This window comes from Delphinus delphis, chromosome 9 (assembly GCF_949987515.2).
Source record: "Delphinus delphis chromosome 9, mDelDel1.2, whole genome shotgun sequence".
Classification (NCBI taxonomy): domain Eukaryota; kingdom Metazoa; phylum Chordata; class Mammalia; order Artiodactyla; family Delphinidae; genus Delphinus; species Delphinus delphis.
The window spans coordinates 65,862,156-65,886,441 of NC_082691.1; the positions used below are offsets into that span (position 1 = coordinate 65,862,156).

The window sequence follows — 24,286 nt, forward strand, 5'->3', positions numbered from 1 at the left end:
TTTTTTATCCAGTTAAATCTATATTCAGTTACCTATTAGCTCTTACTAGATGCCTTTTACTTCTCTAATACTAATTATTTTATTTCTTCTAAGCTTATTTATCCTTCTGTATTTTCTTTCCTCTTCATTCAAATTCTAAACGAGAGGTTGAAGATTTTATCTTTTTAAAAGAACTGTTCCACATTTTAGCATTACTTAAGTGCTCATTGGTTTGCTTGATTAGTTTCTACGGATGTCTCAGTAAAATGCTGCTTGCTTGCTTGCTCTGTGAAGCCATCCTTGATTTCCTTCAAACTGTACTTAGGTGTTCTTTATGTATTCCTACTGTATTTTTTGTTTAATTGTAACTATAGCTTGTTTCTCAACAAAATTATACCTTTTGATGGCAAAATGTCCCCAGTTCTAGCATTTAGCAGCTGTTCAATAAATAATAAAATGAATTTATGTCTTTGCTTTTTATCAATTGTAATAGTCCATCAGAGGATAGCTGTTGGAATGGAAAAGCTATAGGATGTTGGGATGAGATTATTCATCTGAATTAAACCTTTTTGCTCCTTGGCAGGTTTTTTTTTTCCAAGCTGGATCATTAAATCAATTTGGTGAATCATTTAAAAGAATGAAAAATAGAAATGATTAGAAAATAGACTGCATTTTGCTTAGCAAGACTGTTGTTTCATGAAAGTTGTAAATTTGTACACATACATTTATACAATACAGATAAGTATACCTATATATTTGTGTATACTGAGTTTTGATGAAAAATGTGTGTTTGGGGTTTTTTTGTTTGTTTGCTTTTAACTGTAAACTGTGGTAAAGTAAGTTGGAAAGCCACTACCCAGTGGGAGAGTCCAGTAGAGACTATCAAGAGAATTCGTTTAGAAGCAGATTTACATGAAGAGCAGAATTGAGGACTAGGAGTTAGAACACTGCTGTTCTGGTATCTCTAAGGACTATTCCAGTTCTAATGTTCTGAAACTCTACATAATTTAGCAGGATGATGTAGAACACATTGTATGTGTTCATTACACAGTTTGTGTAATGAAATGGGTTTTCCCAAGCTGCTAATGATAGAACTGCAGAGGAGCGTCTGTGGTTAAGTGTTTATGTGCAATATACAAAGGAAAAATCCTCAAGATTTAAGCTGCCTATGAATTTTCTACTTAACTAATACAGTAATACAGTATTATTTATATCAGTTGCTATAACTATATATGGTCAAGGAAAAATAATTTACCAAAGAATTATATGGTATAATGTCTCAGTGTGTTTCATGTGTCAGATATTAATAAATATTTCAAGGGGTTGGTGGAAATGATCGAAGGCTGTAGAATTGAGGAGGTGCTGGGTAAAACAAAGATAAGCAAAAAAAAAAAAAGATAAGCAGTTTCTTTAATTGTAGGACTTCTCAGAGCCCTTATAATCCCAAAGACCTAAAGGAACGTGACTTTATTATAAATAGTGATCTAACTTTTTTCAAAACCTTATGAACAAACATTTCATGACTGTTTCATTCTTAGGCTTGAAGTGTAATACTCTTGAATGATGATGGCATGGGTTTCATGGGCTAGACTTCAAAGATAAAGAGGAAATGGGTTATTTTAACCTGCTGATAATGTTAAACTACAGGTATAATATTAGACTCTAGTTAATTACTCTTATTTTATAATTTTCATAAAGTATTTAACATCTTAAATTGTGTTAACAATATTTTGTTTTAATGAGGACAGAAAAAAATTTAATTCCAGTTATTTCCTTTTTAAAGTCTGTAAAATAAGGGAATGATAATGACTTTGTTGCAGAACATTTATAGTGCATTTCAAAGTAAAATAAATGTGTCATTAATTTGGATCATTTAACAGATCTTAAAATACTATGTTAATTATAAAGAAATAGAAAATGTTACAGATAGGTATTCTGTTTATATTTATTGAATAATTTTGTTTTCTTAAGCTAGGATGTGTGATTCTGAATTTTTTTATTCTTAAATAATAATGATAAATAACTTGATTGAGGTTGTTTCCACAAATTCTTTAAGTAGAGTTGGAGTTGATGGGATTAATTTAACTCAGTTATTTTGCATTAGCAACGCTATTGCTTTCCCTTTACTAAAGCCAATGAGCAAGAATCTATTGTAGTTATGTCACCTTGAGAGTATTAGGACAAAGCTACTATATTTTGTATTATGATTATAGGGTATCTGACATTTTGGTTTGGAAGTAAATATCACTCTACTAAAGATAGGTAGGAATTAATAATTTAATGTCCAAACTCAGGCATAACTTCCCTGCAGTCAACATTTCTTTTTTTTTTTTAATTAATTAATTTATTCATTTATTTTTGGCTGTGCTGGGTCTTCATTTCTGTGTGAGGGCTTTCTCTAGTTGCGGCAAGCGGGGGCCACTCTTCATCGCGGTGCGCGGGCCTCTTACTATCACGGCCTCTCTTGTTGTGAAGCACAGGCTCCAGATGCGCAGGCTCAGTAGTTGTGGCTCACGGGCCTAGTTGCTCTGTGGTATGTGGGATCTTACCAGACCAGGGCTCGAACACGTGTCCCCTGCATTGGCAGGCAGATTCTCAACTACTGCGCCACCAGGGAAGCCTCAACATTTCTTTTTATTTATTTTGAGGCTAGTACCTGTTAGAATCATTATGTTGTCAACCTTACCCTTCTGCTCTGTTCTCAAATGTCTCACATGTTTATTCCCCCCCCAAAAAGAAAAGTTTATAAATATAAACATTTTTATTTTCTAAAAGATGTAAATTCTAAAGACATTTAGTAAGGTGAAGTCCCTTTTTCTCCCTCCTTCAGTTCCAGTCCCTTCTCTAGTGACAAGCATTATTAAGTTGTTAAAAGTTTTCTGGCATTTTTCTATAATTTTATATACACTAGTCATTCCCATGTAGATTTCTTTTTTATATAAATGGTACTGTGCTGTAAATACTACTCTGTGAATGTTTTTTTCCCTATCATTTAATATATTATACTTTTATTCATGTCTGTACATAAAGTAACTCATTCTTCAGAGTATGGGGTATTCAATACTGTGATTATCATGATTTATACAGTCTACTGTTGATGGACAATTAAACAATGCTTAATTTCCTTGAATTTTTAGGCACACGTATAAAAGCTTGTATAATGTACATTTCTAAAAGTAAAATTGCTGGGTCAAAAGGCATGTGCATTTAAGTTGTGATAGACTGCCTAATTGTTCCTCAGAAAAGCGATAGCATAGCACAAAAACAGAAACATAGATCAATAGAACAAGATAGAAACCCCAGAGATAAACCCACGTACCTATGGTCAACTGATCTATGACAGAGGAGGCAAAGATATACAATGGGGCAAAGACAGTCTCTTCAATAAGTGGAGCTGGAAAAACTGGACAGCTACATGTAAAAGAATGAAATTAGAACACTCCCTAACACCATACACAAAAATAAACTCAAAATGGATTCGAGACCTAAATGTAAGACTGGGCACTATAAAACTCTTACAGGAAAACATAGGAAGAACACTCTTTGACATAAATCACAGCAAGATCTTTTTTGATCCACCTCCTAGAGTAATGGAAATAAAAACAAAAATAAATAAATGGGGCCTAATGAAACTTCAAAGCTTTTGCACAGCAAAGGAAACCATAAACAAGATGAAAAGACAACCCTCAGAATGGGAGAAAATATTTGCAAACAAATCAACGGACAAAGGATTAATCTCCAAAATATATAAACAATTCATGCAGCTCAATATTAAAGAAACAACCCAATCCAAAAATGGGCAGAAGACCTAAATAGACATTTCTCCAAAGAAGACATACAGATGGCCAAGAAGCACATGAAAAGCTGCTCAACATCACTAATTATCAGAGAAATGCAAATCAAAACTACAATGAGGTATTACCTCACACCAGTTAGAATGGACATCATCAGAAAATCTACAAACAACAAATGCTGGAGAGGGTGTGGAGAAAAGGGAACTCTCTTGCACTGTTGGTGGGAATGTAAATTGATACAGCCACTATGGACAACAGTATGGAGGTTCCTTAAAAAACTAAAAATAGAATTACTATATGATCCAGCAATCCCACTATTGGGCATATACCCAGAGAAAACCGTAATTCAAAAAGACACATGCACCCCAATGTTCATTGCAGCACTGTTTACAATAGCCAGGTCATGGAAGCAACCTAAATGCCCATCGACAAATGAATGGATAAAGAAGTTGTGGTACATATATACAATGGAATATTACTCAGCCATAAAAAGCCATAAAAATTGAGTCATTTGTTGAGACGTGGATCTAGAGACTGTCATACAGAGTGAAGTAAGTCAGAAAGAGAAAAACAAATATTGTATATTAACACATATATGTGGAACCTAGAAAAATGGTACAGATGAATCGGTTTGCAGGGCAGAAAGAGAGACACAGATGTAGAGAACAAACGTATGGACACCAAGGGGGGAAAACTGCAGTGGGGTGGGGATAGTGGTGTGCTGAATTGGGCGATTGGGATTGACATGTATACACTGATGTGTATAAAATTGATGACTAATAAGAACCTGCAGTATAGAAAAACAGACAAAAAAACCCACAACTAATTACTAAACTTTTTTTGGGTTATTTGTATGGAAATATGTTAACATAAATGTTTCAGACATTACATGAAATTTCTAAAAATCTTATATGTTCTGGTATAATGTTACAAGTCATAATTCTAGTTATTGCTCTAAAATGTATATCTCAGAAATAACTAAATTTCCTTGTCAATTGCCTTATTATGAACTTCATCAAGTCTTTAACCATGGTCATTTTTAAGTCTTCTGTCATTTACAGACTGTTCTGGGTGTACTCTGATGCTTTTGCAAAAATGTTCCTGTAAAAGGGTTTCATCTTCAAGGAATTCATGGAACAGACTCTGACAAGTACATGTTTCTGGTAACTGACTAACTGCTGAACTGAATGAATAAGCATTTTCACAACTCTAATGGAAAAGTGCTAACAAAAGATCAAGATGAAAAAAAAATTAATTACATGGGACTGAGTGAACTGATGAGGATGATTATAATTTTTGTGACTTTCTGTTTGAATAAAAAAAAAAAGAAAGAAACAATAGTGCAACGATGGGGCGAGGTCCTGGTGCCTCCTCAAGGAATATACACAGCAATACCTTTGAGTTCTTCTGTGGAACTAAGGCTCCCACCCAAGTGGAAGATGGTAACTTCAGGCTGAGCACAAGATTCCTGGAATGCCACCCTGTTACCTCACCACCAACGAATCAGAAGAAAGTCTGCACACAGTGGAAGATAATAATGACCCTGACCCCCTCCGCTAATGAGTCTCCCTTTAAAAACTTTCATGGTTGAGCAGAATCTTTGGAGTTGGTTTTTGGACACAAGTTGCCAGTCTCTTGCATAAAGCAACCTTTCCATTCCTACCAGCACTTGTCTCTCAAAAGTATTAGCTTTTGAGCAGCGAGCAGCCAAACCTGAGTTCAGTAACATGGGGGCAGGAGTCCACACACCACCAAGCAATTCTCAGACACCATCTGAGTTTCCTACAATCAATTCAATTCTGAAACTATCTACCTGGAGATAGCATCAGATTCTACAAGTTAAAGGCTCAATCCTATAAGACTGCCCCCTTTCCCCAGTTGCCACTTCAGACACCAGTCACAAGTCCAGGTCTTTCTGACCCACCAGCTGTAAAATTGGAGCTTCCAATGACCCTTTCCTTGAGTTTCCATACCAGGGAAGAGCTAAATCGGATTCCTTGTTGGATCTGTTTCTTTGAGTTTAACCTTTGCTTTTTGTTGCTTTTGTTATTATAATCATACATAATGACCTGCCTCGGGACCCTGACCCGCTTGTTAAACCAAAGTGCCTTTGTTCAGGGAAACATCCTGACCCTTCTACCTATGAATTGCTGCAGAAAAGAAGAAATTAACACATCTGCTCCTGGAGGCTGGCCATTCTAGGAGATATATGCAAGGCTTATGGCCTTTTTACTTTACTTCCTCACCTCCTTCCCCTCTCTGTTCTATAAAAGGAGCTGGCATTCAGACCAAACTAATGTGGATTTTTGGGGACCCTTGCCCACCATCTTCTTGGTCTGCCGGCTTTTCGAATAAAGTCATTACTCCTTGCCTCAAAAAAAAAAAAGAAAAGCGATACTGGTTTACAGTTCCAAGAGCCACTCTGAAGGTTGATCTATTTTCTTTAGGCTTAATTAGGCACAGGTTTTTCTCTGAACACCAGTTTAGTCATATATCTTAGATTTTTGTTTATATTACTCATTTTGTTTGTATTTGAGTAGTTTTTCAGATAAGAGTTGAGGGGAGATACTGGTTTATGTCTAAGTGGGCAAATGGGTTGTGTTATTTTGTTGTTAATTTATAATTTCACTGCTTGTAGTCAGAGAATATGATCTGTAGATTTCTGTGTTTTTCAGTACTGATTGATTTTCTTTATAGCCAAAACATGATCTGATTATGTAAGTGCTCCATAGGTATTTGAAAAATATGTTTTTTCTCTGGGTAGGAATTGTTGTATTTTTTTGAAAATCAGCCATATTAATTATTTAGATCATTTCCATTTTTTAATCACTTTATCAGTATCTGAGAGGCCTGTTTGCCTTTCACTGTATATGTTCTCTTAATTCCTCATTGTTTCTAAGTTTTTGTCTTATGGAATTTGTCCTTTTCATTTATGTTATCCAGTTTATTGACATACAGTTATTAATAGTACTCTCTTATAATTTTTTTTATTTCTGTAAAATTGGGAGTAATATCCACACTTTCTGATTTTAGTAATTTGAATCTTCTCTTTCTTTTATTCTCAATCAGTCTAGCTAAAAGAGTTGTTAATTTTGTTGATCTATTCCAAAAGCTAACTTTTGGTTTGGTTGATTTTTCTCTGTTGTTTTCTGTTTTCCATTTTATTTATCTCCTAACTTTAATATTTCCTTTCTTTTGCTGGTTTTGGGTTTAGTTCTTTATTTTTTAGTTCCTTATGTTGTAAAGTTAGATTGTTGATTTCAGATCCTCATTTTTATGTATGTGTTTACAGTTACAAATTTTTCTATTAGAAACGACTTTTCCGTATCTCATAAGTTTTGGTATGTTGTGTTTTCATTTTCTTTTTTTTTTCATGGTATTTTCTAATTTACCTTGGGATTTCTTATTTGACCTGTTAGCTGTTTGAGTGTATTGTTTAATTTCCTTATATGTGTTAATTTTTTCATTTTCTTTCTGTTATTGATCTCCAGTCTCATTTCGTTGTGATAGGAAAAGATGATTGAAATCTTTTAAAGTTTATGGGTTTCCCTGGTGGCGCAGTGGTTGAGAGTTCGCCTGCCGATGCAGGGGACACGGGTTCGTGCCCCAGTCCGGGAAGATCCCACATGCTGCAGAGCGGCTAGGCCTGTGAGCCATGGCCGCTGAGCCTGCGCATCCGGAGCCTGTGCTCCGCAACAGGAGAGGCCACAACAGTGAGAGGCCCGCGTACTGCAAAAAAAAAAAAAAAGAAAAAGTTTATCAAGTCGTACTTGGTTTTATGGTCAGTCTTGAAAAATACTCCCTGTGCACATGAGAAAAATGTGTATTTTGGTGTTGTTGAATGGAGTATTTTGTCTATGTTTATTAGGTCCAGTTGGTTTATAGTGTTGTTCAAGTCCTCTGTTTTCTAATTTATCTTCCGTCTGTTTCTTCTATCCATTATTTAAAGTGGAGTATTGAATTCTCCAATTATTATTGTAAAACTGTCTATTTTCCCCTTCACAATTTTGTCAGTGTTTCCTTTATATATTTTGGGGCTCTGATGTTTGGTGTATATATGTTTATAATTCTGTAATAATATCCACTTCATGAATTGACCTTTTTTAATAATAAATCCTAATTTGCATCTTGTATCAATTTTTTACTTAAGTCTCTTTTGTCTGATACAAGTATAGCCATCTCACCTCTTCTGATTACTGCTTACATGGAATATCTTTTTTATCCTTTTACTTTCAACTTGTGTGTGTCCTTAGATCTAAAGTCTTTAGATCTTACAGATAGTATACAGTTGGATCGGGGTTTTTTTTAGCCATTCTGGCCATCTGTGCCTTTGATTAAGACATTTAATCCATGTACATGTAAAGTAATTACTGGTAACAGAGAACTTAGTTTTGTCATTTTGTTGTTTTCTGTATGTCTTACAGCTTTTGAATATATCATTTTCTCCTTTACTGCCTTCTTTTGTGTTTAGTTGATGTTTTGTAGCATCACGTTTTGATTCCCTTTCTCATTTCCTTATTTGTATATTCTGTAGATGCTTTCTTTGTAGTTATCATAGAGATTATATATAAAATCTTAAATTATAATAACCTAACTTGAATTTATACCAATTTAATTTTAATTATATATACAAACTACTCATATACAGCCCCCACATACTTTTTTTTTATTATTGATGTCTCAAATTGTATCTTTGAACATTGTGTACTCAATAACACAGACTTCTAATTATTTCTTATTCATTCGTCTTTCAAGTCTTACAGAAAATGTAAAGTGGAGTTAGAAACCAAAATTACAATAATACCAGTTTTTATATTTGTCCATGTATTTACCTTTACTGGGGATCTTTATGTGGCTTTGAGTTATTGTCCAGGGTTCGTTCATTTCAACTGAAATGTGGAGGATGTGTAGTGATAATGAATTCCCTCAGTTTTTGTTTATCTGGAAATATCTTAATTTCTACCTCAACTTTTCAGCACAATTTTGCCAGATATAGAATTCTCATTTGACAGTTTTATCATCACATTGTCTTCTGGTCTCCAGAGTTGCTGCTGAGAAATCAGCTGCAAATCTTATTGAAGATACCTTCTATGTGATATGTTGCTTCTCTCTTGCCGCTTTCAAGTTTCTCTTTTTGTCTTTGTTTTTTATCAGTTTGATCACGATGTGTCTCAGTGCGGGTTCCTGGGTTTATCCTACTAGTTCAGTGAGATTCTTGGATTTGTAGATTCATGTCTGTCATCAAATTGGGAAAAAATTTGGTCATTTTTTTTTCCTTCAAATAATCTATTTGACCCTTTCCCTTTTTCCTTCTAAAGCTCTCATACTGTATATAATAGTTCAATAAATGGTGTCCCACATAGATCCCTTAGGCTGTGTTTTTCTTCATTCTTTTTTCTCCTTAGACTCAATAATTTTAATTGTCCTGTCTTCCAAGTTTGCTGATTCTTTTTTAGACATGCTCAATTGCTTTTGAACCTCTCTAGTGAATTTTTTCAATTGTGTGTTTCAGCTCCAGAATTTTTGTTTTGGTTTGGTTTGGTTTGGTTTTTTTACACAATTTCTATTTCTTTGTTAAATTCTGGTTTTGTTCTTACGTCGTTTTCCTGATTTCCATTAATTGTTCATTGTTTTCTTTAGCTCTTTGGACATATTTAAGACAGCTATTTTGTTTATTATTATTTTTTTTTGCTATTTAAATTTATTTACTTATTTATTTGGCTGCACCAGGTCTTTAGTTGTGGTATGTGGGCTCTTAGTTGCGGCATGCAGGATCTAGTTCCCTGACCAGGGATTGAATCCGGGCCGCCTGCATTGGGAGCGCAGAGTCTTAACCGCTGGACCACCAGGGAAGTCCCTAAATTTATTTATTTTAAAAAAATTTTTATTGGAGTATAGTTAATTTACAATGTTGTGTTAGTTTCAGATGTACAGCAAAGTGAATCAGTTATACATATATCCACTCTTTTTTAGATCCTTTTCCCATATAGGCCATTACAGAGTATTAAGTAAAGTTCTCTGAGCTATATAGTAGGTCCTTATTAGTTATGTATTTTATATATAGTAGTGTATATATGTAAATCCCAGTCTTCTGATTTATCCCCCTGACCCCCATAACCATAAGTTTGTTTTCTACTTTGTTTCTACAAAACTCTTATCTCTGTTTTGTAAATAAATTCATTTGTACCCCCCTGTTTTTTAGATTCCACATATAAGAGATATGATGTTTATCTTTCTCTAAAACAGCTATTTTAAAGTCCTCATCTAGCAAGTCCACTATCTGTGCTGCTTCAGGGATGGTTTCTGGGATTTTGTTTTGTTCCTTTTTATGGGCTGTGTTTTCTGTTTCTTTGAATGCTTTGTGATTTGTTGTTGTTGAAAAATATGCATTTGAAAAAACTCACCCTGCCCTGTCTTTGCAGACTTGGTCATATGTCAGGGCAGATGTCTGATGATTAGCTGGGCATGCTCTGAGCCTAGAGATCCAGCCTAAAGTGAAAGTTTAATGCCTTTTCACAACTTTTCTGAGCATGTTTATTGCTTGAGCCTGTATGTGGCTTTCTCAGTTTCCCCTGCATACATGGTTTCTTTTGAATGTCTTAATTCTCCAAGGAGTTTTACCTCAGCGTCTCCTCAAGGCCTTAGGTGGTCTGTTGTGTCTCTCCACCCATAATTTTTTGCTCCAGGCATCTGTAGTTCTCCTGCACTTTAACCAGTGATGCCCAGTGCTTCTCCAACCTGAAATCCCAGTTAGGCAACACTAGTCCTTCTGATAGCCCCAAAGAGGTTAGAATGTTTTATCTGAGTAAAGTCTGCTCTGTTCCTTCTTGTTTGAGGGAATGACGCTGAAAACTCAGCCTCTGTGCACTGGTGCCAAATCGAATCTTGGAGACAGAGTTTCGGGTGAAGTAGAAAGTAATAGCTTTATTGCTTTGCCAAGCAAAGGGGGACACGGCGGGCTTGTGCCTCGAGAACTGTGTGTCCCAACCCAGGAGGATTTGGTGAGGAGTTTTATAGCAATGGTTCAAGGGCAGGGTTGCTTCTAAATGAAAATATTGTAGATACTTCTGATTATCCCCAAGTACTTGGGTTTTATTCTAGTCTTTCCTCCTTTATTCAGGGTTTAAGAGTTTAGAAAGAAGCAGGTATGGGGAACCTATAACTTATTTTCCCATGACTTAGAAATTTCTACGTCTAGAAAAAAGGATATTCTCCCTCATTCAAAGGGAGTAAGCCCAGACCACTACAATGGTTCTTACCTTTCTTTCTTTCTTTTTTTTTTTTAAATTTATTTATTTATTTTTGGCTGCTTTGGGTCTTCGTTGCTGCACACGGGCTTTCTCTAGTTGCAGCGGGCAGGGGCTACTCTTCATTGCAGAGCACGGGCTCTAGGCACACGGGCTTCAGTAGTTGTGGCGCATGGGCTCAGTAGTTGTGGCTCACAGGCTTTAGAGCACAGGCTCAGTAGTTGTGGCACACGGGCTTAGTTGCTCCGCAGCATGTGGGATCTTCCCGGGCTAGGGAATCGAACCTGTGCCCCCTGCATTGGCAGGCGGATTCTTAACCACTGTGCCACCAAGGAAGTCACCCGGTTCTTACCTTTCTTGAGAGCCAATATCAAAAGAACTCAACCTATAAATAGAAATAGTAAGGTTAATATTGTGCTATCAGTTATTTAGGCTAAAGATGCCTATTAAACTCACTGAACTATTAACAATAACTAGATTCTTTAACCTGGTGCCATATTAATTGATAATTATTATATGACTTTTAATCTATTTTAACTTTGTATATCCTGAAGCTGTTTATATTTTAGTAAAAAATATCTGTACATTTGGTATGGTGTACTAGACTTGACATGAAGGGTCAGAGAAGAGTATGTGAATCTTAGTGGAAATCGTGTCTTACCTCTCTCCTTTCCTACTTCAGGCAGGAGCATTTTTATAAAAAGTAATTACCCATGATTTTTTGGAGTCTGGTTTATAGAGAAGTACCCTTTATACTTAAGCTGATTGGTATATGGGTAAATTGGAAGTATTTTTTTGTGGTTCACTTTTGTACTAAGATGCATTGTGATTAATTTTTCTTCTTTTTATCAGCAGATTTCTACTTTTTATAGCTGCATAATTTGTTTCCTTGGTCATTCATTGTAATAAACGTTTATACTTTTATTTTTTATTTCACTGAAGCAGCAATATATAATCCAACTGGGATGTTTTCCTTCATGACTAACTTTCATCTCTAGGAATACATTACTGTTAAAAATGGTGACTACAGATACATTACTTTTAGCGAACACAGATGGTAGAATTATAAAGGTAAAAATCCTTGGAAACATGAGTCTAATTTGATAGATAAGAAAATGAAGGCAAAGAATTTATTCTAATAGAGAGTCTTTATAGTATAATTTCTAATGTCACTTCCTTGTCCCACTAAGAAGTACTTGCATAAAAGCAAGTTTGATTATAGCATTGGTTGAATATTTAAGCTTGATAAGGTAGCTGAGTTTAACAGTTTCCACCTCTATTTCTTTTAGGTGAATCTGGACTGGGAAAGTCAACATTAATCAACTCATTATTCCTCACAGATTTGTATTCCCCAGAGTATCCAGGTCCTTCCCATAGAATAAAAAAGACTGTACAGGTATGTATATTGTTAACTGATGATAAGGTGGGGTAATGTTAACAGATACAAAACACATTCTGTAACTTATATTGTATTTCCATAGAGGTAGATTTCAAGTTTGACCTTAGCCAATGTAAAGTGGTAAACATGGTTGCTGATAAAAAAGAGAGATTGATTTATTGAGAGAAGTGCAGGTAATTAGAGGAATTTTCTTGATTAGAACCTTATAAGTTTGTCTTGAGGACCCTCCTAGAGAGTATACTGGGATGTAGTAACAGCTGGAGTTATGCTGCATTATGGTAGCTACTTGCTATATGTAGTAGCTATTTAAGTTTGCATGAGTTAAAAGTCAATAAAACTAAAACTTCACTTTCTCAGTTGTACCAGTCACATTTCAAATGCTCAGTAGTCATATGTGGCAAGTGGCTGCCATTTGGGGCAGCACAGATATGTTTCCACCATTGCAGAAAATTCTTTTGGACAGCATAGAGAAAACATGATTCGTGTGGAAGCCATTATTATTTAAATACAGTGTTCTGTATTAGTGAGTGACATGATACCACATGATAGTTGAATGGCAATAGCAATTTGTTAAGGCTTACAAGCTATGTGTGGTCTAATTTAGTACTTCTCGATCTTTAATGTATATTCAGATCACCTGGGGAGCTTGTTAAATTCAGTTCCTGTTCTAGTAGGTCTGAGGTGGGCTGAGATTCAGTATTTCTAACAAAATCCAAGGTGATGCTCATGTTGCTGGCCCATATAGTGAAGTGCTAGACTCTCTAGCTCTGCATTGTCCAGTACAGTAGCTGGTAGCCACATGTGGCTGTTGAGCTCTTAAAATGTGGGTAGTCCAAATTGAGATGTTATACAAGTATAAAATACACTCCAGATTTTGAAGACTTAGTTTGTAAAAAAGAATATTTCATTAAAAATTTTTATATTGATTACATTTTGCAGTAATGATAATTGGTTATATTGGGCTGAATAAAAATACATTAATTTCACCTGTTACTACTTTCTGAAGTGGCTACTGAAAATTTTAAAATTATGTGGCTCACGTTACATTTTTGTTGGGCAGCACCGCTCTAAACTATTGATTGAAAAAATGTTGATGGATTGATGCAGCACAGAAGCAGAAGAGAAGTGGAGTAAACAGTTCTGGCAGGAGCATGTTTTATTGAGGCAGTGACTCTGGAGCTGGATATTTTATTTCTCCTTTTTAAAGTTTTCTCTGTTTTAGGAATTAAAAAAATTTTTTTTAATTTATTTTATTTATTTACTTTTGGCTGCATTGGGTCTTCGTTGCTGCGCATGGTCTTTCTCTAGTTGCGGCTCACGGGCCCTAGAGCACACGCTCAGTAGTTGTGGTGCGCAGGCTTAGTTGCTCCGTGGCATGTGGGATCTTCCCGGACCAGGGCTCGAACCCATGTCCCCTGCATTGGCAGGTGGATTCTTAACCACTGTGCCACCAGGGATGCCCAGGAATTTTTAAAATATCCTTCATGGAGCTTGAGATTTCAAATTACCTGCAAATATGTGTTCTGTTGATAAAAACTTGATACTGTACTGCATTGCTTATTTTGTGATGTAGTGAACATTTTAACCCTAAGCAGGAAGATATACTTTTAGCTTTCTTAATTTAAGTATTTAAATCCAGGATTAGTAACTAGGTATGTAGAAATGTTAAGGGAACCCCACAGTGTAGATTCCTAAATTCAGGTATATTTACTGTAAAATATCTGTTAAATATTGATGGTCATGTATCTGCCAGTGGTGTTCTTGGTGATTAGTGCTGGTGAGGAAATTTTCTGAGTCCTCTTTGTAGTTTTAGCACATAGCATAATGCCAGGTCTAGATTAATAATAAAACAACAGTCATTAACATCTTCCAGGTACTATTCCAAACACTTTAGATGCATTTACTTATTTAATTCTTTCAGTAACTTTATGAGGTAAGTGGTATTCTTTTCCCCATTTTACAGATGTGGAAATTGAGGCACAGAGATGGTGATATGCCAAGATCATGTAGTTAGAGTACCAGAACTAGGATACAAATCTAAGCACTCTGGTTTAGTCTGTAGTGTATCAACTGTACTATCTCTATACTGTAGATATTTAATAAGTGTTAGTTTAACAGATTAACCATTTCTTAATAAGTGGATTAGCTTTTCTTTTTAATAATGTTTGGTCCAACAAGTTGTCAGTTTTCTTTGATTTATATTGCCTTTTCCTTTAAAAACCTTACATATGGAGATAGTTTTCCCAGTTAGGCAATTTAGACAAAATGAAGACAAAATGATTTGATCAGTGAAGTCATCACTTCATAGTTATGTAATATGTGAAAGTTTAGTTTAAAAAAAAAAAACCCAGAAAATTAGGTCATAAGGCTGATCTGTCTGATGCTGGCTAGTAAGGAATACTTAAGAGAAGTGGTTTTTTGTTTGTTTGTTTTATTTTTAAAATATCAAATGGTGCGTACGTAATGTTTGCTGTTGCTTATTAGATTTGAATTTTTAAACTGGACTCTGGAGGGTATTGACTGACTGACTGTAGGACTAGGCTTGAAATTCCAGTAAACTGCTTGGTGGATGATGGAAGCCAATTAACTCATAAAAGTTTTGTACCTTACCATGTTTTATTTTGCTTTGTTTAATAAAGGACAATATTTCTAGTTCTCTTGATTCACCCAATGCAGTGATTTTTGCTAGTGTCTGAACAGGTGAAAGTATTGGCACATGCAGTCTAAGGAATTCATCACATAGAAATCTAGTTTAACATGCTCTGCAACAAAAGTATTTGCTCAAACAATGAGAGATTGTTTTACTCCCCCTCCCCCCAACCTAGTTCTTACACTTGTCCACTTTTGGCTTATTCTGCTCTGACCAAACCAACCTCCTTGCTGTTCTTTGAACAGGCTATTCCTACTTCCACCGCAGGGGCCTTCCACTTCTGTTTCTCGCTTGCTTCATAATTTTCATCAGTTCTCTGCTTAAAAGTTGCTTTCTTAAGGAGCCCTTTCCTGACCACCCTATAAACTCCTTCTAATTCCCACCCCAGGCTCCAAATGTGTAAGCTCTACAAGGGTAGGAACTTCACTTTATTCACTGCTGCAAGCTAAGTTCCTAGAACTGCATCTGTTACACGTTAGCATCCCATGTTTGTTGAATGACTGAACAAACAAGTTTTAAAAATTTATAAGACTTAGTGTTTAGTTGGACTAAACACTATAGTGATAGTGTTTATAAAACGCTATCATAGATTAAGTGGAATAATTTTAAATTTGAGAGTCTTTTGAAATTTTAAATTTGATTATCTTTTTTGAAGTTTTGATTAGTTTTATTTTGTCTTGAGCAGAATTTTTTTAATCTAATTTTTTTTTTTTTTTTTTGGCTGTACGCGGGCCTCTCACTGTTGTGGCCTCTCCCGTTGCGGAGCACAGGCTCCGGACACGCAGGCTCAGCAGCCATGGCTCACGGGCCCGGCCGTTCCGTGGCATGTGGGATCCTCCTGGACCGGGGCATGAACCCATGTCCCCTGCATCGGCAGGCGGACTCTCAACCACTGTGCTACCAGGGAAGCCCTTAATTTTTAAGTTGATGTTTAATTTGTGTACTAAAAGGGCACAAATTTAAGCATAGAACTTGATGAGTTTTTATATATGTATTCATATATCCAGTTAACCACAGCCAGATTAAGATATAGTATGTTTCTAGGACCCTGGAAGGCTTCCTTATGCCTCCTCTCACTCAGTATTATACCCACCCCCAAATTAAACACCTTTCTGACTTCTATCTCCATAGATTAATCTTGTCTGTTCTTGAACTTTGTTTAGGTATATTCCTGTCTGATTTCTTTCACTGAAGATTATGTCTGTGGTATTTATTCATGTTGTGTACCTGTAGTTCTTTTCATTGTTGCATAATATTCCACTGCATGAATATATCACAGTGTATCCCCTCTGTTGTAGATAAGCATTTGGGCTTTCACTTTTTGACTAACATAAATATTCTTGTATATATCTTTTGGTGGACATAAGTACTCATTTCTGTTGTGCATGTGTGTGTGCATTAAAGACATTTTGTCATTTCATTTTATTTTCTTTGATTTCTTATGAGATTGAACGTGTCTTTTATACTCATTAATTGTTCAGATTTCATTGAGTGCTTTGACAATCTTAATATTTCCTATCTTTTCCTTCTTAATTTGGAGAAGTGTCTTATCTAGGTAATAGTCCCTTACATTTCAGTCATTGCAGATAATTTCTCCCAGGCCGCCATCTGTTAAAGGTGGTGGGAGAGGCTCTCAGTTTGTCAGAATTCTATTTACATTGGTCTGTCTCCAAAATAATCCTGTCTAAACTCACTTTGCCTTCCTTTTTAAGATAACATTAAGTGTCCTCTTCTATTGTGAATATCTTCCTAGCTCTCCCTGTTTTGAAAACAAAGGAGTAATTAGGACTAAGGGTATCTCTAGTAAGATTTTTAAGACAAAGGCTTGTGTACTACTGTTAAATCTCCCCCCTTTACCAAAAGTGAGACATTAACAGTTGAGAACTGGGTTGATTCTGATTAGAATCCCAGAGAAGTCCTCTTTCCTGACTGTACCATGGAGGTATTCCTTGATATACTGGAAACAAGATGAAGATCATCTGAACTCTTTTCTTCACTTACCCAGGAGAGAACATGACATGTTCCTAGTCATTCAGTGTAGTTAGAGAATAGAATGTAGTTTTTTTTTAGTTGACTGACTTTTCACCAAGCTTGATAATCTAGCAGATGATCTGCTCTTAGAAGCTCTTAAATTCTTTTAGTGAAGAGTGATCCAGAAGTATTACATCTCAGCCCAGGCATATTAGACCAGGAAAAACATACAATCCTGAGTTTCAGAAGGGAAATATCTGCACTTTCCCTGACCTGAAGCCTTTCTGGAATACTTTCAACTGTCAAAAAGAAGAAGAGAAGAAACATCCTGTGATGTGGCAAATAGGGAGTGAAATTTTAATAAAGACCACAATTTCATAATCTCTTCCCTAAGCATTATTTATTTACAAGAGGCTTATATCTTAAAGAAGAAATTCCTTCACATTCACAGTCTTGGAAGGAAGGAAAAACCGTCTACTCTGAGCAGAGAAATGATTCTGAGTTTCCAGTATATTAGTGGTTCTGATTTGAGTGAACTTTCAGTAATAGATAGAAGTCTTCTGAGATTAATTCCCAACCTCCTATCTTTGGCCTTAGGTACCTGAGCTGTGCAGTTCCAAATGTGAGCTGACATTCTAGTCCTGTTGTTCTTTATACCAGTGGTTCTCAAAGTTCAGTGTGTATCACAATCACTTGGAAGCCTTGCTCAAACAGATTGTTGAGTCCCCCTCCCCAGAGTTTTCTGTTTAGTCGGTTTGAGACAGGGCCCAAAGAATTTGCATTTCCAATAAGTTCCCAAACTATGCAGCTGCCAGTCTGGGTACTATACTTTGTGGACCACTCCTCTGTAGTGTTTCTGGACTGCTGCAGACTGGTTTCATCCTATCTCTGTGGGAAGAAAGTAAGAGAGAGAATTGTTTTTCCTTAGTTCTTTCAGAATATTTCAAATTGAATGAAATGGCACTATGTTACTTTCACTTTCATTCATATATATATTTTTTCCCAATAGACTGATTAAAATAAAGTGATAGAAAAAATTGAACACTTGAGCTCTACTTCATATTCCAATCTCAAATATAGGTGCTCAGATTAACAAAAATTTTAAGAAAAATATTACATACAATGTTGTATATTTGGTAGCAAATTTTATAATTTTGTTATATTTGAAAATATATCTTATTTCATGTCAGCAAAAGGTTGCCAACTGTCTCCTAGGGAAAGACTGTCCTTTATTCTGAGACTAAATCCATTTCAGTTTCTTTTGTGAAATGACAGTGCTAGTTTTTTTTTTTTTCAAGTTCTTTGTTGGTAGCCTTATGTTGGTCCCCTTTAAAACTTTTTTTGTTGGTCTGTGAAGTCCAATAAATCACTATTTTAGATTAAATGGGTACAAAAATTTTGGAGGTGAGAAGAAGTGAAAACAGTGAATCCTATCCCTAAGATAACATCTTATGACTCCTTGAAACATTTTTACAGAGTCCAATTAGGAAACTCTCCTGTTGATGTTGGTCCAGTTTTGATAGTTTTTTGAACCAGTCATACACAGAACAGATGACTGAATGCTTGTCTTTTACCAGGTTTGAGGGCTATAAGGATGATGGACACAGAGTTCTCAAGGATGTCACAGTCATATGAAGGATATAGCAAACAATTATGATTTAGTGAGAAAGGTGCTGCTATAGGGTGGTATAGGTGACCTTGGCAAAGTATATTTTAGTGAAATAGTAGGAGTAGAGGGGAAGATGACAGTGGATTGAGAAGTGATTTGTGAGGCAGTGAAGATGGGGGTAGAGCTATGAAGGAAGGGATGAGAGGGAATACCTAGAGGTTGAGTGTAGGGGACAGAGACAGTGGTTTGGAAAATGTTTGTATCCTATGGGGAATCATTCCGTAAGAGATAAGAGATTGAAGTTACAGGGGAAATAGTCTAAATAGTTGTCAAAATGACTCTAAAATGGAAATTGGTCAAATCCCCAGCATAGATTGAGAAATTAGCCTTAGGAAAAAAAGGGATCTATTCCACTGAACAGGAGGGAAGATTCAGTGTTGCTTCAAACAAGTTGGGGATGCTGTCGGGGACCCTCCTACACTGTTGGTGGGAATGTGAATTGGTGAAGCCACTATGGAGAACAGTATAGAGGTTCCTTAAAAAGCTAAAAATAGAGGTACCATATGACCCAGCAATCCCACTCCTGGGCATATATCTGGAGGAACTCTAATTCAAAAAGATGCATGCACCCCAGTGTTCACAGCAGCACTAAGACATGGAAGTAACCTAAATGTCTACTGACAGATGAATGGATAAAGAAGATGTGGTGTATACACACACACACACACACACACACACACACACACACACACACACACACACACACACACACACACACACACACACACACACACACACACAGTGGAATATTGCTCAGCCATAAAAAAGAATGAAATAATGCCATTGCAGCAACATGGACGGACCTAGAGATTATTATACGAAGTGAAGTAAGTCAGAAAGAGAAAGACAAATACCATATGACATCACTTATGTGGAATCTAAAAAAATGATACAAATGAATTTGTTTACAAAACAGAAGCAGACTCACAGACTTAGAAAACAAACTTATAGTTACCAAGGGGGAAGGGGGGGGATTAATTAGGAATTTGGGATTAACATATACACACCACTATACATAGATAAACAACAGAGACCTACTGTATAGCACAGGGAACTATATTCAATATCTTGTACTAACCTATAATGGAAAAGAATCTGAATATATATATACACACACACACACATATACATACATACATACTTTACTATACACCTGAAACAATGTAAATCAACTATACTTCAATTTTTAAAGATTAAATAATAAATAGCAACAACGAATTGGGGGTGCTCTCCTCTTCCAGCGGAGATCAAGTGCTTTGCTGAGCATGGTGGCAGAGATTGTAAGGTAGAGCTTGGGAAGAGCCATACTGGGAGGGACATGAGTTGAAGGAGCAAATAAAAGCCATACTGTGAGAGGCATGAGATGAAGGAACAAGTAAAAGGATCATCATATGGCATGGAAATTCCTGTCGAAGTTTATGAATTTTATGGAAAGGTATCTGAGCTGGAAAGGAAAAGAAAGGATTTGGGAGGGGAGGTTGCTAATAGAAAATGAAAGGGACAAGGGAATTAAGATCTCAGTGTAAGGAGACAAGGGAATGAGGTGTAGTGGTTCAGAGTGGAAGGCAGAATTAGAATCTTCAGATCAAGTTTCTTTTCAGCTAGTTCTGGGTCTTGATGAGAGGGAAGTAGTCTTTAAGCATAACTATTCTGTTGGTCATTGCATCTTTAAGTTTCTTGTTGAACATAAGTGTTTAAGATGATGTTTGTCTTTTGAGTTATTAAATAATCAAAATAGATTCTGTGTTTGAGCTAAGTGGAATATCACAGGCTGTTCAAGTATCTACTATTCAAGTCTCTGCAGAGTTTTGGCTATAATGCCACCTCCTGAGCAAGTATAGTTGGAGGTAAACTCCTGACAGAAAATTTTAACCCTCTCCTCAAATTTTAATATAGTTAATTAAGTAACACTTTTTATTTATCTTTAAAAAATGACTCAAACATTAAGTTAGAAAAGTGTAGTGTATTTAATAGTCTTTCAACAATGGAAGAACTGAAGCCGTATAAACAGTGAAAGTTTGACTTTTTCTTTCTCTCAGCTTGAAAAACTGAAAATATTAGAAGAAAGTGTGGGTTTCTGGAATCTAGGAATCCAAAAGAGCCCTTAATTTATTAATTATACATAGACAATAAAATAGGCTTTAGTTTTATTTTTCAGAGAGAAACTCAGTTGAAAGTGCCCTTGATTCATTCTTTTGGAACTCTGATGCCATAAAATATGCTGATGTGACCTGCTTAAGTAAAGTGCATGGGAAAGTGGCCATTTGGAATAGATTTCTTAAGAAAAGTTTGAAATTCCTGGACTTGAACTAATTTGTTTTCCATGGATCCCATGAGGATACTTGCAAAACCAGATGATAGGATACAGTTGGATCCTATGAATGGCACTAGTTTACAGTTATGTTTTCTGGATTTCTTCCATATGTTGCCGGCGTCTTTGTATTTGACCATGTATGGATACACAGAATTTCATAGACCAAAGAAGAAAAGAAGCTTTATAAACAAACTCGTTAAAGCATATAAAATACAGATATTCATTTTTCTTGTCATTTCAATAAACAGTTAAGTTGTTCAACTAATTTTTTTTAAACAAGGAAACAAAAATCTTAAAATTTAAGCTGTTATGGTGTGTGATTAGTATACAATCTAGTACTGAAGGTAGAAATGGGCTTTGTTTGGTAATAAGGGAACCAGAAATGGTTTGGAGTAAAATCAGGAGATGATTCATGTAGAACAGTTACATTTTGCATCAGTTCTAATATACAGTACTGTGTCATGTAGAAGAATTGTTAGGTGAAGAACTGGTATGATTACTTTGGATATTTCTGCTTCAATGACAGTTACCATAAATGAATAACCTGGTTTTTTTTGTTTGTTTTTTTTTTTTTTTTTTGCGGTACGTGGGTCTCTCACTGTTGTGGCCTCTCCTGTTGCGGAGCACAGGCTCTGGACGCGCAGGCTTAGCGGCCATGGCTCACAGACCTAGCCGCTCTGCGGCATGTGGGATCTTCCTGGACCAGGGCACGAACCCGTGTCCCCTGCATTGGCAGGTGGACTCTGAACCACTGAGCCACCAGGGAAGCCCCTTTTTTTTTTTTTAAATGGAGATATAATTGACATATAACCAGATTGTCATTTTTAACTATAGAGGACCACCAGATATATAGAATGTGAACTTCCTAAGCCACATGAAGTAATATCACTTAATTTTTTTTAGTTTTGATAATCTGCCCTAATGAGTCTGATTATTTCTGCAGTTATTTGGTTTCCCTCATGTTATTACAGTAAGCTGATATTAGACAAACGGTATTATCTCAGCTATGTGGTGTGAAACAGTGGTCTCCCAAGCAGTGTTGCAACCATTGTTGATATTGAATATGACCAGAAAATATTAGAACCCTTATTTATTTATTTTATTATTATTATTTTTTTTGCTGTACGTGGGCCTCTCACTGTTGTGGCTTCTCCCATTGCGGAGCACAGGCTCCGGACGCGCAGGCTCAGCGGCCATGGCTCACGGGCCCAGCCGCTCCGTGGCATTTGGGATCTTCCCAGACTGGGGCACGAACCCGTGTCCCCTGCATCAGCAGGTGGACTCTCAACCACTGCACTACCAGGGAAGCCCAGAACCCTTATTTATTGATGTTTACTTTTTTAATTTATGAGAAATTGACACTAATATTCAATGTTCAGATTGCCAGTTGTGTATGTTTGGTAGGTAAATAAACATATTTGGGATGTTTAAAATTTTCACTGATAGTTTACACTAGGATCAAAGCAGTCTGAAGACCATTGGTCTAAAAGATAAGAGCTTTGTCCCTTATTTGTCTAAAAGATTGGAAGCCTCGCCAAATCTCAGGCAGTATTTTCAGTTTCAGCAAGTTTCTTTTTTGATAATACTCTTTTAACAAAATAATTTTTGATTTCTATCAGCCTTCACTGTCCAATTCAGTAGTCACTAAACCACATGAAGTTATTTGAATTTAAGTTAATTCAAGTTAAATAAAATTAAACATTCAGCTCCCCAGTTACTCTAGTCACATTTCAAGGGGTAAGTAGCCACATGGACAAGCAGCTACCATATTGGATAGTGTAGACAAAGAACGTTTCCATCATTTCAGAAAGTTCTATTGGACAATGCTGCTATATACTTTCTTGCTCAGCAGTCTTAGTCTCAACTCCTCATCCATCAGCTAACATCTGTAAGAAAATGTCAAAGGGAAATGGAAAGACATCATCATTTCTGTAATCTCTAAAGGTGAACCAAACTTTTTCTACCCAGAAATTAGCTGCTCTTCCTTTCCAAACACTGTTAACCAACATAAATAGTTGAAGTTGCTTTTCATGTGATTACCTTTCCCTCTTAGGTCTAATAGTACTTATTGGTACAATAATTTGTACCATCTTATGGCTTGTAGCACTCAAAGTTTGAGTATAATTCTTGCCTTTTAAGTTAGCCTATCAGCATAATTGAAACCTCTAGTTTTAATAAACACTTGATATAAATTGAATGAAAGCCTATCTTTATCTAGGAGAATGATTCCCCTTTTCTGTTTGAATCAGTGTTTGCTTTATGTAGCAGCGGGGTATGCCCAAGATGAATGATTTTTACATTCTAAAACAGAGTTTGGGGTTACAAAAATATCTTAGACTGTAGGAGGAAATGTTGTTACTGTTTTTAAGTCCAGTACCTTTTCTCAAATAGAAGGTTTTTACAAATTCTAAAGAGAACTGAAGATTTTAATCAGAGTTAGTAGGGTTTTACCCTACCAGAATACATTGTTTTTCAATGCCTTGACCTTTGCTGATTGCTTTGGCCTGAATGTACAGTAACACGTTTGAGAAGAGAATTGTATCTTAGCCATAATGTAAACACAGTGTAAATAATTACAGCCATGCTGAGAAAGATTTGCAAATGGTAATAAGTTCACTTGAGTAATTGGTTTGGACTGAACTAGATGGAGATAGTCCAGGAAAACGTTTACTGCAAATGGTAAATTAAATGTATTTGTCTGATTAATTACATTTGATCTCTATGAATTACTTAATCATTCAAGCACATTGTTTATTTGTATTATTAGATGTGCATTTAGGTTACATAAGTATTGTATGGCTTTAGTAATTAATATTATTTTATCAGTTCCTGTTTTCCTTCTCTGTACCAACAGTGAGCCGTAAACACACTATTTACATATGTGCTTTTCTTTTAAATAACCAAGACTTCTAACAGTAATTGATTCTAAAGAAAGTGTGTGAGTGAGTAGATTTAGTTTGCAAAAAGCTTCCCATTTGGTTTTGATTAACACTCATCTCCCTACCTCTTATGTTGTAGGAAACCAAGGATATAATGTATGGTATTAATATCTGTACCAATGACTTTTACAGGTGGAACAATCCAAAGTTTTAATCAAAGAAGGTGGTGTTCAGTTGCTGCTCACAATAGTTGATACCCCAGGATTTGGAGATGCAGTGGATAATAGTAATTGGTAAGAAGGGTTTGTCACTGCTGCTTTCCACTGCATTTGGGGATGGGGGTGGTTAGACTTTTTTACCTTAACATTTTAAAGCTTCTCATCT

At 35.9% G+C, this 24,286-nt stretch overlaps 1 protein-coding gene across 2 annotated transcripts in view; it reads left to right on the top strand.

The window, feature by feature from the left end:
* The window catches only part of SEPTIN7 (septin 7), a 66,713-nt gene that overhangs the window by 7,422 nt on the left and 35,005 nt on the right, over nucleotides 1-24,286 (top strand). For both annotated transcript variants that reach the window (XM_069541017.1, XM_060020718.1), the window contains exons 3-4: nucleotides 12,310-12,416; nucleotides 24,095-24,195. In XM_069541017.1, the coding sequence (XP_069397118.1) occupies nucleotides 12,310-12,416; nucleotides 24,095-24,195 (208 nt within the window). The remainder of the gene's footprint in view (nucleotides 1-12,309; nucleotides 12,417-24,094; nucleotides 24,196-24,286) is intronic.